Genomic DNA, 17,705 nt, shown 5'->3' with positions numbered 1-17,705 from the left:
CAAAAGGAGTTCAATCCATGGTCCGTACAAGGTCTGGTCCATATCTCACTTTGTTCCATCTTGCTTTATACATAACACCATCAATATGTGCTATCTTTTGATTCTTTGCTTGGTTTGATTGGCATGGTTTGATTATGAAAGCATTTCTCAGGTGAATTATATAAGCGGGTAAAGAGTATATACTTGGACGAGATTGGGTCTTTGAAGTAACCTTAATTCCTTATTGTTCTCAGGAAAGCAAGGTAAAGAAAAGCTACAAAAAATGTTTCGGCTAGCTTGCAGGCCATTCGTTAAGGAAAGAACCTCCTTTTCATCCATTTGTGAGCAAGTCATCATCATATCAACTGCTGACTCACGAGAGGAAGACATTGTGTGTTCTTATTCGTCTCAAATCAAATAGCCTGAATCAATTTCCCCGTCACCTAGCATGGCTGAATCACTCCTTTTCAGCATTGCCCAGGGTGTGCTGGGGAAGATAGCATCTCCGGCGTTCCAAGAAGCTGTCGCAATTTACAGCGTCGAAGATCAGATCCACGAGTTTAAAGATACGATGGATGCCATTACAGCCGTGTTGTTAGATGCTGAGGAGCAACAGGCGAAGAACCACCGCCTGCAACTGTGGCTGCGTCGGCTTCGAGACGTGTTGTATGATGCGGAGGATGTGCTCGATGAACTCGAGTGTGAAGCCTTACGGAAGCGGGTACTCAATCGGTATGGGGGCGTCAAAGAGAAGGTACACCGCTTCTTTTCTCTCTCTAATCCCCTGATACGCCGTGCAAAAATCAGTCATAAGATCAAGGAGATTAGGGAGACATTATCAAAAATTTCCGTCGAAAAGAATTAGTTTGATCTTAATGTGCGGAGTGTCGACAATGGTGTGGTGCATTTGCGATCACGAGAGATGACTTACTCGTTCGTAAACAAGTTGGATGTCGTCGGAAGAGAAAGTGATAAGGACAAGATAATTAAGATATTAATGCAACCAGATCGGAAAAATCTCTCGGTGATTCCCATTGTCGGAATAGGAGGTATGGGCAAGACAGCCCTAGCTAAATTAATTTACAACGATGATAATGTGAAAAAGCAATTCGAGTCGCGATTATGGGTGTGCGTACCTGAGGACTTTGATTTAAAGAAAACTATCGAAGGAATCATCAAAGATGCAACTGGTCAAAGCTTGAGTAACCTTGACATTCAGCAATTGCAAACCTCTTTGCGATACATCATCAGAGACAAGAAATTTCTACTAGTCTTGGATGATGTATGGAGCAGCGACCGTAGTAGATGGGAAGAACTGAAAGCTTTGCTAACCGAAGGAGCTAGTGGAAGCAAGATAATTGTGACAACGTGCAGTTCAGAAGTCGCTTCTATAATGGGTAACCATCCGGCACATAATCTAAAAGGTCTTTCTCATGAAGACTCCATGGCCTTGTTCAAAAAATGGGCTTTCGACCAAAAGGAAAAGCACCCACGTCCTGATCTCCTTGAGATGGGAGATGACATTGTCAAAAAATGTCAAGGAGTTCCTCTCCTTGTGAAAACTTTGGGGAGTCTACTTTTCACAAAGGACGAAGTACGGTATTGGGCCCATATAAGAGATAGCGAGGTATGGCAGTTAGTGGAAGCAAAAAAGGACCTTCTGCCACTTAAAGCGTTGTTTTGCCACATTTTCGCTTTTCCCCAGAGGGTTTGAATTTCATAGCGTTCGTTTAGATGACTTATGGATGGCTTTAGGACTCGTTAGTTCAACAACGGAAAACGAAGACTTTGGTGTTGAGTACGTCAAAGAGTTGTGGAAGAGATCTTTGATCCAGGAAGTTGACGAGTCCGAATCAATATTGACTTTTAAAGTGCACGACCTAGTCCATTCTCTTGCAACGATTGTGGCACGAAATGACTGCTCCGTTGTTGGCTTAGACACTGAAGAGATTTCGGAAGGAACTCGCTACATTTCGTTCCCTAGCAATTCGTCAGAGGGAATCACAAATTTTGATGAAGTCCCTCCTTTTTTGAGAAAGCCAACTTCAAAGAGGCTTCGTGCAATTATACTTCCACTCCATGTTAATGATCGAGTCATTACTAGAGAATTCGCTAGAACATGCATCTCCAAGTGTAACCATTTACGGTACCTAGATTTGATGGATGGTACTTTTGAGGAGCTACCAAGTTCTATACGCAACTTGAAGCAATTGAGGTCGTTAAATCTCTCTGGGAACAAGCGATTGAAGAAGCTTCCGGATACCATTTGCGAGCTGCAAAGTTTGTTATACTTATATCTCGAAGGTTGCTTAGAGCTTGGCGAATTACCCAAAAATATGGATAGGCTCGTCAATCTCAGATTTCTATTTGTAACAACAAAGCAGGTGAGTCTGCAAGAAAGTGGGATACAATACCTAGAAAATCTACAAATTTTGGGACTCCATGGATGCCAAAATCTACAAGCCTTGTTTGAAAGCACTTCCCGGTTGACTTGCCTTCATGCGTTGGAAATTTTTAATTGTAGAGGACCAATATCTCTGCCTTTTGCTGAATTGGTTACCCTACAGACCTTGAACATTGATGATTGTAAGCTCGTGTTGACCGAGGAGAACAAGTCCAACTTTCCTTTGAATCTTCGTACTCTTTCAATATCGAGGTTTGAACAAGTGATGGAGTTGCTCCAATGTCTCGATAAGTCTACCTGCACTATGGAGACCTTTGCTGTCTATGATTGCCCGAGCTTTACTGTTGTATCCGAATGGCTGCCCAATCATACATGTCTCGGATTCATTCGCCTGATCCAATGTCCCAATTTGTCATATATGCCGCAAGGAATCCAATCCCTCAATGCCCTCAAAGAATTACATGTCGAAGATTGTGGCGAACCGAGCGAGAGATGTCGACCGACAACCGGCAAGGATTGGCCCAAAATCGCTCACATTCCTCGAATCCTACTTGATCTTATAAAAGTACAATGGACGGAGGATTAGGTAAGCATCTATCGATTTCTTCTTCGTTTGCATAGGGATTCACTTAATTCCTAGATCGAATTAACGTTTAATTAAAGGAGTTGCACATATTTACAATGACGATTTTTCAGGTGATGTGGTTCAACTTCTTACAAGTATTTTCTTCTTATGTTTGTAATGTATCTACACACACACACACACACACACACATATATATATATATATATATATATATATTTGTTTCATTGAGGCCTTCCTTACTTTACGATTTAGTCCAATAACTCTCACAACAGAACACGTAAAAGTGAAAAAAAAAAAAAGATTCCAACAACGTTCTTTTAAAATGCATTTAGGGGCACAATGAAGCCATGGCCACAAAACGTTCTTTTTTGTTTTTACAGATGTAATATATAATGGAGAAAAATGAAATTTATATGGCTAAACAAAAATAAAAAGTATTTTTTCTTTCTCGCTAAAATATAAAATGCTATTTATATTTCAAAGAAAAAAAATTATGAAGCTAATATATACGAATATGCTTGCTTAAATGTCGTGAAAGTTCTTAAATGTCATTTCTTCTTTTCTTTTTCCTTTTTTGAGCGCAGGTCAACTCCCATGGTCACGTGAATCTCTGGGGAGATTCGGATGTACACTATGCTAATCCTTTGTCAATCTCTTTCATTTCAATGGGCGAAGACAATGGTCGTTGATATTATATGTGTTTCTTTCTTTCCTTTAATGAGTGCAGTTCTTTGTTTTTCGTATGTGCTTGTATTAGCGAATTATTTCTCTATGGAGAAACTGTCTAATTCGTATTGTATGAGAAATATTGTTTGATTATCTTTACTTGAATTTGTTTATGTCGATATTTATCTTTCATCCATGGACAGCGAATGGTATCGCGCCACACCACCAAATCTTATGTTTGCCTAAAGAGTTTCCTAGAATAATGCATTTGAAAAACCATGTCGTTTTCGTTTTGAATTTGTTTTACTTCACTTTTCCAAGGGAAGATTAGAACTTTCTTTTCCTTTTGCTCCTAAGACTAAACTTATGAAAATAAATGCAGAAAGTCTAATCGCACGAACAAATAATTTTTTTGTAATCTGCTCAAAGCCATCATCAGATTGATTTCATGACTAAACTAGAGTGGACAGAACTGCCCAAATTGGACATCCTGAACATGAGAATGAGGTCGAGGGGGCTCCGTCCACAAACGGTCCCTGTACTTTTAGTGTTGTGTGCAAAGCTGAAACCATTTTCACCCTGAAAGAGAGAAAACAAAAAGTTAAACCAATGGTCGGGTCGCACCATAGTACAACCTTAAAGTTCAGTCCATTGCTTATAAAACAGAATGATCCGTTTAGTCGGAACAGGTTTTAAGTATAGCCGTTATGATCTTCAGCCAAAGACCAGAGACGATTCGCATTCGTTGTCTCCGGTTCATGAAGCTCTCTTGATACCAGTTACCCTTTTTCCAATGGCAAATCGATAAAGGGTGTGCTGAACCGGTTCGCGATCACAATCCAAACTCTTCGAGAAATGCAAGTGAGTTCCACTTGCTTTGAAATCTCTCGGGGGCCAATCAACAATTCTGGGCTTCAGTAAGAGACAACAGCAGCGTGTGGGAATGAGTAAGTCAAATTTCGGCCATCGCTTACCACTCTCGTCGGGTTGGGTCATTACATCAAATGCCCTTCCCTCCTTCCTCTCCTCTACGGCCAGTGGGAGAGTCTCGCCGATGCTGGCGACCCTCGCCTTGGCCGACGTTGGGTGAGGGTCGCTCGTCCAGCCCCACCCTTGCCTGACGCCGGCGGGGGCAAGCCTAGCCTGAGTCCGACGGGAGGGAAGAGGAAAATAAGAAAAAATGAAAAAAGACATGAACAAATTGTAAAAAATAAAAGGAAAAAAATGTCCTTTGGTGGGGTTATTCTTTAAAACAATGAGAATACTTCATGCCCTTATTTGAAATAAGGTCCACTTCGGATCCTTATTTGAGAAAACAAAGGCACTTCAGGCCCTTTTTGAAAATTTCCTTTTTTATTATTTCAACTCCAACATTGGCAAGCAGCCCATCTATATCTCTTTCTTTTTTTCATTTCCATTTTTCATCTATCAATCGATATAACATTTATATTTAAATTTGGTGTTCCCCAAAAGATATGTCTATATATATATGTGTGTGTGTGTGTGTGTGTGTGTGTGTGTGTGTGTCATATTACCCATAATAGTATCAAATTTACTTTCTGCGCTTTCACATAGAAAGGGAAGCAAACAAGTTCTCTGTCGAATTTACTACTTTCCACACGTTTGCAATTGCTTTCTCACTCTAATTGTTTTTTAATGGAAGCTTAAAATGGTCTGGCTGTCTCGATTAACATTTAATTTTTATTTATTTTTTGCTTAATCTAAATCTTACGGCACAAGAACATTAAATTTAATAAATTCAAAACTCTTAAAACATTCATTAGAATGCATTTTGGCTATGTATGATTGGGAACTAAAATTTCTTAGGGAGATTGATCTATTGGTCTTTCTCGGCGATAGATTGTAATCTAATAGACAATTGGGCAATTGAAATGGACTGATAGGTACTCTTACCGAAAACATTACAACCAGACATATTCTCATGATTTCATTTCTATCGAAAGTTTTCCTCTTCACAAGCCGAACGGAGTTTTAGGAGGATAGAAATTGAGAATATAAAACTATTTTCATTCTCATTTTCATTGAAAACGAAAATTGAAAATATTTTCGCTAACCAAACGGTTTCTTAACGGAAAAAAAAAAAAAAGAGAGAGAGATTGTTTTAAAATCTTTAGGAAACAAGGGCTTGTCATTAATTACCAATTTAAAAGTGATGACCCAACATATCACAAAAGATTTCAATCAATGGCCCCTACAAGGTCTTTCGATTCTTTGCTTGGTTTGATTTGGATGGAAGAAAAGCGACGAGTCTAGGAGTTCCCAAATGCCCTGCTTTGCTCTAAATTAACCGATTGAAACTGAAATAGCTTTTTGGTTCAAATGGATGAGGCAGAATTAGTTTTTTATTCTTCTTCATTGTTCCATCTTTCTTTTTATTGATTTCTTCGCATGCCAACTTAACTTTCTCTTTTAAGGGATAAGTGCAATAAAAGTCCTAAAAACTTAACTACCAAAATGTAATTTAGTCCTAAAAGCTTGTTATATTGATGCAATCAAGTCTTTCCATTAACTCCGTTTAGCTTGACAACCGAAAAATACTAACAAATTTGAGGGCTCGAACTTCACCGAAGAATGGCCTTCTTCAATGGGATTCGGAGGATGGATGGGAGTGGTCGATCAAGGTCGCGTTGGATTTGCTGTGGAAAGGAAGACTGTTTGATCGAGATTGGCATTTTCTTTGGCGAGAAAGTATGGCAATTGAGGCTAGGTTAGAATTTCGGCTTATCTGTCGAATTGAGAGTGAATACGAAGATTTTGAATTTCCTTTTTTTCATCTTTGGTGATGAGAGAGTTATGAGAAGTTGAAATATGTGAAGAAGAGGAATCGGGTCTTGTTGGTTCAAATTAGAGACGGTCGGTTGATCCAAAGGTTTGAAATTGATTTACGTGGAATTAATGAATATTCATTTTAATGGCCTAAATATGAAGGGACAAAAAGGACTTTTCCCCACACATTAGCGGATGGGGATGACGATACAGCATCGACCCATGAAGACCCGGCTCGCTTTGCCCCGCCCCGATAGCCCTGCGGGGCCCCACCCGTTTAAGTTATTGCCTTTTTTTTTTAAAAAAATTCAGTTTAACGGTGCCATTTGCTTATTACTTGTTATTTTATTGTCTCCTAATCTACTAATCAACCTCTATTCTTATACTTTTTTACTCCTTGCGTAATATTATATTAATACTAGCTTTTCTGTTTTTACTAATCAAAGCGTAAAAATTTCTATGTAGCACTATTACTAGGTGATTAAATTTTTAGAGCTCATAATGATTTTTCATAACCATCATTCCCTTGGAATTTACCTAATAAAAGTCCTTTTAGTTTTCTTCTTCTATTTTATTTCACTCTTTAAGAATGTTAAATCGGTTTTTTATGCACTTTCTTGTGTCGCCAATTCCAAGAAAGTCGAAGGCTGTGTGAATCTGTGTGTAGAGAGCTCCAAAAAGTCTTAAGCCACCTCGAGAGCATCGAGACTTCTCGAAGGATCGAATCCGTGAGAGGAGTGAACTAAATGAACTGAGTAATCTATGAGACAAAGCAAGAACTTAAACTCAAGTAACGATTTATATTTCTTAATTTTAATATGAAGCTCATCAAGTTGAGTTGGTTGATTCATAGAAGAATTTTTTTGCATACCATACCAATGAAAAAAAAAATCGAATTTAGGCTTAGCTTCACAATAAAATGGGGAAAAGAATACCAGCAAGGTGTGATATAAGATGGACCCTAATTCATCAATGAAGAAAGGTAAACAGAAAATTATATTCCATTAGTCTTAACAAATCTCCTACTTTAACAAACCACATGCCGCGCCTTTGAAACTCACATCTCTATTTACTATTTAGAATCCATCTAACTCTATCACTATATTCTATAATTAGGAAACCCAAATACATAAATAAATCCGATAAGTTGTCTATATGTTTTTATACCTAGTAAACACATTTAGGACGGTAATTTTCGAGCTCTTAGATTACGCGACTTGTCGAAGGATGTGCCACAGCCTAAGTGGGTTGATCATATGAGATTACTTTGATTTGATGGAATGAAAAAAGAGTCAATGTCTTATGCCTAGTCCACAAGCACAATAATATTACTTAGCAACTTAAGTCAATTCCGTGGTTTCAATTGGATGGGGTTTAACTACGTAAAAAGGACAATATCACGAGATAAAACATCAACTTCTCGAGTTGTCAAACAGTTTGTTTGACAAAGTTGCATAAGATTTTGTCGTGAAATGGAATTATTGCTATGATTTACGAGAAGTGCAATGTAATTTAATGGAATTTTCTCTATACCTTGGATAAAATATACTGTTTTAGCCATCTGATAATTTCCCTCAATTCTTGATCTTCTAATTTCGAAGTAAATGCTCCCACTTAACAGCTGGGAATTAATGGATGTGACAACAAATTCAGCTGTCATTTTTCATTTCAGGCATGGTAATCAGGTTTGATTTTCTTCATTCCCTTCCCATTCCTTGCTGTCCTCGTGGTCAAATCAATGGGTTGCCCAAGATGGATAAGGTTTGCCTTTTTCATCTAAGGAACAAATCACCACATAAGCTAATCATAAACATTAGACTGGCGTCGTGTATCTATTTAAGGTGTAGAATCACGTCACTCTTATATTAGAATACAGTAAGGTTGCGTTTGGTGGACTGGATAAGATAAAAATTATCATATCCAGTGTTTAGAAGAACACTAGATTAGCATATATCCGGATATAAGCCGGATGAAAAAATCCCATCTAGGGAATGGGATAAAGCCGAATAGGATATCTAATATAAAAAAATGAAGAAAAAAAAGGGGAGAAAACGCTTCCTCCTCTTTGTTGGACATCATCCTCTTTGTACCTCTCAATCAATCTCTCTTCTCAGCATTGGCTCGCCACGACCACCCTCATGAAGAATTTTTTGAAGAATCTCCAGCGAAGGAGTTCATCCTCTTCTTCGCTTTCAAGGCCAAGAAGATCACTCTCTTTCTTTTTTGCTTGAAGCCAACACTCTCTCATTGATCAATTGACCGAAGCAACTCACCGATGAGGAGTGAAAACTCTGCAGCCTACAATGGATTTCTTTTTTCATGTCCAGCATTGATCGTCGGTACCCAATTTTGGGCATTGAGAAGAAGTTATTGCATGATTTGTAAATTACTAATTATGTTAGTCCGCATGGTTAATGGTGAACAAGGACTTGGTCTACATATTTCTGCCGTCGGAGTCTTTCTTTCCGAGCTTTGATTGGCCAATGACGATGATTGAAGCCTTAATGAATTCTAGTTTTTAAAAGCATAGATCTTATTTTTGGCAATGAAAAATATTTTCTTACGCCATTTTCCCAAAGAAACAAACGATGAAAAAAAAAACCAGCAAAAAAACACCTTAGTGTGGGTGGATAATGATTAATTATCGACTCTAGGAAAAATATACCTAATAAAAACTCTTTTAATTTTTTTTTATTGTATGTCAACATTTGGAAATATATAATATGGGTTTTTATGTACTTTTTTTTACTGCAGACGCAAAGAAAATCAAAGGCTATTTGACTTCATGCTCGAAAAATTGCATGAAATTTTAGGTCTCTCGAGAGTTTGGAGGATTGCATTCACATTCAAAGCTAAATAATAAGCTATGTACTTTGTATAGAGAAGAATGTACGGACAAAAGCAATACCAGATTCAAAGTGCACATTGCTTTGCCCAGAAAACGTTGTTTTCCTAATTAATTGTCATTGAATTTTTAAAACCTTGAGTAAAGGTTAGGGGCATTCAATCATTAGCCTTAAGTATATGTTTGTGGCTTTATTGGAACCATAAGGATATTATCCGGTAACACATTAGATTTTGTGACACTTAACGAGATAGAATGTTGATCGACAAGGGGATAACACAAAAGGTATCACTTTTTGTGAAGTATTATCCATTTGTCACGCTATCATATTGAATTTATATCAATAGAGTTAAAAGCATTCATAACCATGGATGACTCTGTATCTATTGATGTAGTTATTACCATGATTTGATATTTGAGACTTTATTGTATCGGATCGACCGTTAAGAATAATCTCTAAACCTATATAAATGTGCACATATATAGTACAGTTTTAATTAATATAACTCAAGTGAGAGAATGTAAGAGATTTTTCTGATGTGGGCTAAATTTATTGAGATTGTGATTTGCGCTTTTACGGGGTTGGTCTAATATGGGCATAGCTCGTGTGGACCGAGTTCAGCTCGGCCCGTGATGAAATGGCATGGGTGAAAACTCTATAAATAGTGCTCAAGTGTATACTGTAAGCCTAATGAATGCATAACATCCACACATAAGAAGTAGTCACAAAATTGTATCGTGAGGGACACTCTTATTGAGCTAGTGATACATTGGTTGATAAAAGAAAAGCACTTGATCTTTGCATAGTTATTGTTCACATTAAGAACAATGGAGCACAAATCCCATTATACCATTATTATGTTTCTAGACTCTAACTATGGTGATCTTTGGGTGCCGTTTTGGCGGCTTACAACTACTAGTAAAATCAAATCAAATCATGAAAAATTTATATTACATATGCTAATATCAACCAAAAATCGTATACTTTTTTATGCGCTGATTCTTCCTACTTTTTAGTAATCTAAATAGTTTAAAGGATAAATTAAATATTTTTTATATGTCAGAGCCATAGGAAATAATAACAATACTAAAAATGAAATAACACCAATAATAGAAAATATTGAATAAAAAAATAAAAAAATGATATTATTAAATTGACCCATATGTTAATCATAGCAATATTTATAACTTGGAACTATTTATTAGATGCGTCGAGGAATGTTGGATAATTAAGGGCTTTTAAGATGAAGCATCCAATTAGGGAAATAAATCTGAAAGGATCTCATTCTTGTGGTTAAGTTTGTAAAGTACCCATATGATTTGGAAACAAAAGATTCCGTCTACCCCAATCCGGTATTTATAATTTAAAAAAGGGGAGGTTATTTCCATTGGAATACGACTAAATTCACTCAATTTCATTAAATATACAAAATTGGGGAAAAGTATTAAAAAAGTCATAATTCTTTTGCATTAGTACCAATTCAGTCCTAAACCTTTTATTGATGTCAATTCAGTCCTAAACTTTTGCATTGGTGCTAATTCACTCCTAAATCGATTAATAGAATTAGCACAAACACAAAAGGTTTATGACTACATTGGCACTACCACAAAAGGTTTAGGATTGAATTGGCACCAATAAAAGGTTTATGACTAAATCGCATCAATGCAAAAGGTTTAGGACCGAATTGGTGCCAATAAAAGGTTTAGGACTGAATTGGCACCAATGTAATAGGTTTATGATTTTTTTGACACTTTTCCTCACAAAATTGTCATTGATGGTTTACATATATGCACAATTTCCTTCTCTGTTTAGATAACTCCTTAATTCAGGTTTTTTTCAGGAATAAACTTAACACTGTTCAGAATATTGAAATTAGCCATAGAGAATAATGGAAACAGTCAAAAGGGGATAAAATATTCTTTCTTTCCCAATGCATTATTCCTTAATTCCTGCTTTTCTAATTTGGAAGTAGATGCTCGAAACGGTCAAAAGGGAATAAAATATCCTTTCTTTCCCGATGCATTATTTCCTTAATTCCTTAATTCGGGTTTTTTCCAGGAATAAACTTAACACTGTTTAGAATATAGAAATGGCCACAGAGAATAATGGAAACAGTCAAAAGGGAATAAAATATCCTTTCTTTCCTGATGCATTATTTCCTTAATTCTTGTTTTTCTAGTTTGGAAGCAAATGCTCCCATTGGGAATTACTGGATCAGGCAACAAGATTTAGGTAACCAGATTTGAGTTTCTCATTCCCTTCCCATTCCTTGTTTTGGCAGTGGTCAATTCAATTTGTTGCCCAAGATGAATATGGCATAAGCTGTGTAATCAACATTATGCAGTTGTCGGGCCGTCTATATAAGATGCGGAATCACATCACTCTTACACCAAAAACTCAATTACACATTTGAAAACGAAAAGCAGACATGGATGTCAAGAGTTGTGCTACCTTAGTGGTGCTGATGCTGGTGGCGACGATAGCTTCGCGCGCATCCGCCGCCGAGGTGCAATCACTGAAAACGACCTTTTGTAAGGCCAATTGTTGGTCGTCTTGTGTTGTGTTCCCTCACCCAAATGCCTGCTATGTCTCGTGCTACAAGAACTGTGTCGGAGCGTCGGAGGCTGAGGCACCCGGAACCCAATGCGACCTCGATTGCATGACGTCCAAATGTTCTGACCCGCAAGCTGGTACGAAAGCAAAACCTTGACCTTTTAAATAGAAAAGATGTATGTTCTTCTCCATTCATCGATTACGATGGGCTAAAACCTTCGACTTTTGTTCGATATCATTAGACTGTTCGTAAAATAAAGAGATTTTTACTTTTGTTTTGTGGAATAAAAATTTATTACATCTATTATTCGTGCATCTGGGATCCATTTGCTTTGAAAACAACTTGATTTTTTTCTAGAAAATGCCTGCGTTTTTCCTGGAATTTACTTTTGCTTGGCTGGACATGAAATTAGTTTCCTATGCTTGTTAACAAGAAACTCCAAACATTTTTCTCGGACTTGGAGTCTTTTTTCCAAGCTTTGAATTGCCAATGACGATGATTGAGGTCTTAATGAATTCTAGTTTTTAAAAACATAGATCTTATTGTTGTTGACAATGAAAAATATCTTTCTAGCCCCATTTTCCCAAAGAAGCAAACCATGAAAAACTAGCCAAAAAAAAAAAAAAACTCCTTAGTGTAGGTGGATATTGATTAATTATCGTCTGTAGGAAACATTATACATTTATACCTAATAAAAATTATTTTAATTATCTTTTTTTTATTGTATTTCAATATTTGGAAATGTATAATATGGGTTTTTATGTACTTTCTTCTAATGCAGACCCCAAGAAACTCGAAGGATGTGTGACTTCATGCTCGGAAAATTGCAAGCAATCTTAAGCCACTCAAGAGTTTGGAGGATCACTTGTACAACTAAAGAGAAATAATAAGTCGTGCACTTTGTGTAGAAGAGTGAATGGGACAAAAGCGTTGCTTACTTTGCTAAAAAATCGTTGTTTACCTAATTGATAGTCATTGGGCTTTTTAAAATTACTTATCTCCTCATCGTTTCATGTCAAATAGACGGTGTGAAGAGAAGAAAGAAAGGCCTTTAACCTGAATGCTAATACAAGTCCCACAAGGGAAACGAATTCGCGACTGCAGGTTGCCGAAACTAGGCAACTACCCTTACCACCTTCTATGAACAAATCTCTCTGTATCATTTCAAGTGCTACGGGTACGACCATTGTCCTATACGTCGACTAATAGCGGCAGGAACTCTAATCAAGCCTTGACCAACAGTATCTCTCCGGACCTTTTCAAGAGATTTCGTTAGATCAAAATCATTGTGAATGCATACCCATGTTCTGAAATGAAAAATTGTCGTTATTGTACACTAACTTAGCGAGCACTGTTTTTCCTAAACATCCCATCCTAATTATTATGGAAAGGCATGTGATCCGAACCGGCTCAGCACACTCTCTACGACGCCGTAAAGAACCGATTTGGCCATTTTCTCTTCTTGTCATTGGAAAAACAGCAGGGGTATCAAGAGAGTTTGATGAACCACAGACAATGAAGGTGTTTTAATATCGTTTGACTCCACCATTGGTTCTCCTAGGACATATGGTTTTGTGGTTATCTTTCTGTTTTCTCACTTTCAGGATGTCCAATTTGGGCAGTTCTGTGCAGTCTAGTGTAGTCATGAAATCAACCGAGGAGATGCTCAGCTCATGGAACCATAGCATTCAGAACTGCGAGCTCAAACAAATTTCAAACGAAAAAGAAAAAATAAAGAACTAATCTTCCTATGTAGAAGTGAAGTCAAACTGATTTAAAACGAAAAAGACGTTTTTTTTTTTAATGCATTATTCCTGGGAAACTCTTTAAGTAGTCTAGTGGAATCATTACAAAAAGATCGAGTAACTGACACTCATTTGGCAAAAATAAGATTTGGTGGTGTGGTGTGGTGTTGTCCATGGGTGAAAGATAAATATCGATATAAACAAATTCAAATATACAATTCGACAGTTTGTCTCATACAATACGAAGTAGGTATTTTTCTCCATAGAGGAATTTGAAATACAAACACAGACGAATAATAAACAACTGCACTTATTCAAGGAAAGAAAGAAAGAAGGACAAATACTATCAATGTCCATTGTTTTCATCCATGAAAATGAAAGAGATCGATGGAGGATTAGCTGAGTGAATGTCCAAATCTTTTGCGGAGGTCCACATGGCGTGACAAGTTGATCGTGGGAGCTCGTCTATGCTCAAAAGAGAAAAAAATGAGGTTAGAAAATATATCACATAATATTATGACATTTACTCTGGTGCCAATTGTCTGATTGCATAAAGCGAAAAATCTTCGTGAAATGAAACAATATATTACAGACTTACTTAGAAAATTGTTATAAGAAGTTCACCCACATCACCATAAAAATCGTGAACATAGATATCTGCAACTATTTTGATTGGACAAATAAATTGAATATTTTGACATTCTTATAATAAGATTGAGATTTCTTTTTGTTTTTTAAGAAGGAGAAGAAGTGAGAAAGTTAAATTGAAAGTGAAGAGATTTATCTGTGCATTAACTTTTCATGCACATGAAAATAAATAAGTTTCTATTGGGCGATTTATCTTTATTAAGGGCATTTTATTGGCTCCATTCGACCCACCTACAATTGGTATTAAGCCAAGTGTCTTGCCAACGAAGATAATCCAAGAGCCTTCAAAATACATTATTTGAAGTAGCAATCATTCTCGTGCTATGACCTGAATTGGATTTACGGTATAAAAACATTCTTTATTGTTTCATAATCTGAGTTAAAAAAAAAAATAGATAGTATTACGAGTTGAGTCTATAGTTTTTATCATTACTCGAGTATTCAAAGCAACTTCTAATTTTTCGGTCAAATTTAAATTGGATTATTTGCTTTATGAAAAAGATCATTCTACATTGAATTCCTTTTGCAATCTAATGGACGACTATTGATTGTATCTTAGTAAACAACTTTTTTTTTTTATCTCATTGTCGTTTTTTGAAATTGCAATACTTGTATTAAATTTTAATTCGATTGAATAAAGTGAATCACTATATTACATCTAAGAACGAAGAAGAAATAGATAGGTGCTTACCTAATCCTCCATCCATTGTACCCATATAAGATCAAGACAGATTCGAGGAATATGAGCGATTTTTGGCCAATCCACGCCCATCGTTGGTCGACATCTTTCGCTCAATTCACCACAAGATTCGACCCGTAATTCTTTGAGGGCAGTGATGGACTGGATTCCTTGCGGCATATATGGCAATTTGGGACATCGGATCAAGCGAATTAATCTGAGATGTGTATGATTGGGCAGCCATTCGGGTACAGCGGTGAAGCTCGGGCAATCATAGACAGAAAAGGCCTCCAATTCACAAGCGGACTGATCCAGACATTGCAGCAACTCCATCACTTGTTCGGATTTTGATATTGCCAGCGTATGAAGATTCGAAGGAAAGATGGGCTTGTTCTCCTCGGTCAACATGAGGTTTGAATCATCAATCACAAAGATCTGTAGGGCAATTAATTCCGCAAAAGGAATAGATATTGGTCCCCTACAATTTAGAATTTCCAACCGTCGAAGGCAAGTCAATTGACAAGTGCCTTCAAACAAAACTTGTAGATTTTGGCATCCTTTGAGTCCCAAAAACTGTAGACTTTTAAGGTATTGTATTCCACTTTCTTGCAGACTCTTCTGCTTTGTTGTTACGTATAGCTTTCTAAGGCTGACGAGCCTCTTCATATTTTTGGGTAATTCGCCTAGCTCTGAGCAACGATTGAGATATAAGTGTAGCAAACTCTGCAACTCGCAAATGGTATCCGGAAGCTTCTTCAATCGCTTGTTCCCAGAGAGAAGTAAAGTCCTCAATTGCTTGAAGTTGCATATGGAACTTGGCAGCTCCTCAAAAGTACCACCCATCAAATTTAGGTACCGTAAATGGTTACACTTGGAGATGCATGTTCTAGCAAATTCTCTAGTAATAACTCCATCTTGACAATCGAACTGAAATTTAATTACACGGAGCCTCTTCGAAGTTGGCTTTCTCAAAAAAGGTGGGACTCCATCAAAATTTGAGATACCCTCTAAAGAATCGCTAGAGAACGAAATGTACCGAGCTCCTTCCGAAATCTCTTCAGTGTCTAAGCTAACAATAGAGCAATCATTTCGTGCCACAATCGTTGCAAGAGAATGGACTAGATCGTGCACTTTAAAAGTTAATATTGATTCGGACTCCTCAACGTCTTGGATCAAAGATCTCTTCCACAACTCTTTGACGTACTCAACACTACTGTCTTCTTTTTCCGCTGTTGAACTCATGAGCCCTGAAGCCATCCATAAGTCATCTAAACGATTGCTATCTAATTCAAACCCTCTGGGAAAAAGTGCAAATGTGGCAAAACAACGTTTTAAGTGGGACGGTAAATGATCATAGCTGAGCTTAAGTACCGGCAGAAGGTCCTTTCTTTCTTCCACTAACTTCCATACCTCGCTATCCCTTATATGGGCCCAATATCGTACTTCCTCCTTCGTGTAAAGTAGACTCCCCAAAGTTTTGACAAGGAGAGGAACTCCTTGACATTTTTTGACAATGTCATTTCCCATCTCAAGGAAATCAGGACGTGGGTGTTTTTCCTTTTGGTCGAAAGCCCATTTTTGGAACAAGGCCATCGAGTCTTCATGAGAAAGACCTTTTAGATTATGCACCGGATGGGTACCCATTATAAAAGCGACTTTTGAACTACGCGTTGTCACAATTATCTTACTTCCACTAGCTCCTTCGGTTAGCAAAGCTTTCAATTCTTCCCATCTACTGCGGTCGTCGCTCCACACGTCATCTAAGACTAGTAGAAATTTCTTGTCTTTGATGATGTCTCGCAAAGAGGTTTGCAATTGCTGAATGTCAAGGTTACTCAAGCTTTGCCCAGTTGCATCTTTGATGATTGCTTCGATAGTTTTCTTTAAATCAAAGTCCTCAGGTACGCACACCCATAGTCGCGACTCGAATTGCTTTTTCACATTGTCATCATTATAAACTAATTTAGCTAGGGCCGTCTTGCCCATACCTCCTATTCCGACGATGGGAATCACCGAGAGGGTTTTCTGATCCGGTTGCATCAGTATCTCAATTATCTTTTCCTTATCACTTTCTCTTCCGACCACATCCAACTTGCTTACGAACGAGTAAGTCATCTCTCGGGATCGCAAATGCGCCACACCATTATCGACACTCCGCACATTAAGATCAAACTGATTCTTTTCGATGAAAATTTTTGATAATGTCTCCCTAATCTCCTTGCTCTTATGACTGATTTTTGCACGGAGTATCAGTGTATTAGAGAGCGAAAAGAAGCGGCGTACCTTCTCTTTGATGCCCCCGTACCGATTGATTACCTGCTTCCGTAAGGCTTCACACTCGAGTTCATCAAGCACATCCTCCGCATCGTACAACACATCTCGAAGTCGACGTAGCCACAGTTGCAGACCGTGGTTCTTCGCCTGTTGCTCCTCAGCGTCTAACAACACTGCTGTAATGGCAGCCATCGTATCTTCAAGCTCGTGGATCTCATCTTTGACGCTGTAAATTGCGACGGCTTCTTGGAACGCTGAAGATGCTATCTTCCCCAGCACACCCTGTGCAATGCTGAAAACGAGTGATTCAGCCATGCTAGGTGGTGGGGAAATTGATTCAAGCAATTTGGTTTGAAATGTATAAGGACAAACAATGTCTTCCTCTCGTGAGTCGGTTGATATGATGATGACTTGCTTCCAATCGGATGAAAGGGAGATTCTTTCCTTGCGAGTGGCCTGCAAGTTAACAGGAACATGCTTTCTACCTTTTCTTGATCTTGCTTTCATGGAACAATGAAGAACCGCGAGATTACTTCA

The 17,705-nt window shown here is 37.7% G+C and overlaps 2 protein-coding genes across 2 annotated transcripts; one reads left to right on the top strand and one right to left on the bottom strand.

The window, feature by feature from the left end:
• Positions 1-427: 427 nt before the first annotated feature.
• LOC125313992 (disease resistance protein RGA2-like) lies at positions 428-13,459 on the top strand. The gene is made up of 5 exons (XM_048275449.1): positions 428-733; positions 845-1,578; positions 1,685-2,363; positions 2,547-2,729; positions 13,427-13,459. The coding sequence occupies exons 1-5, from the start codon at positions 428-430 to the stop codon at positions 13,457-13,459; spliced, it is 1,935 nt and encodes a 644-aa protein (XP_048131406.1).
• A 1,447-nt stretch (positions 13,460-14,906) lies between these two features.
• Positions 14,907-17,483, bottom strand: LOC115726402 (disease resistance protein RGA2-like). The gene has a single exon (XM_048275448.1). The coding sequence runs from the start codon at positions 17,481-17,483 to the stop codon at positions 14,907-14,909; it is 2,577 nt and encodes an 858-aa protein (XP_048131405.1).
• Between the last annotated feature and the right edge of the window lie 222 nt (positions 17,484-17,705).

Source organism: Rhodamnia argentea, chromosome 3 (assembly GCF_020921035.1).
Source record: "Rhodamnia argentea isolate NSW1041297 chromosome 3, ASM2092103v1, whole genome shotgun sequence".
Lineage (NCBI taxonomy): Eukaryota > Viridiplantae > Streptophyta > Magnoliopsida > Myrtales > Myrtaceae > Rhodamnia > Rhodamnia argentea.
The sequence above is the reverse complement of the archived record's forward strand: the minus strand, read 5'-3'. Positions and strand labels throughout refer to the sequence as shown.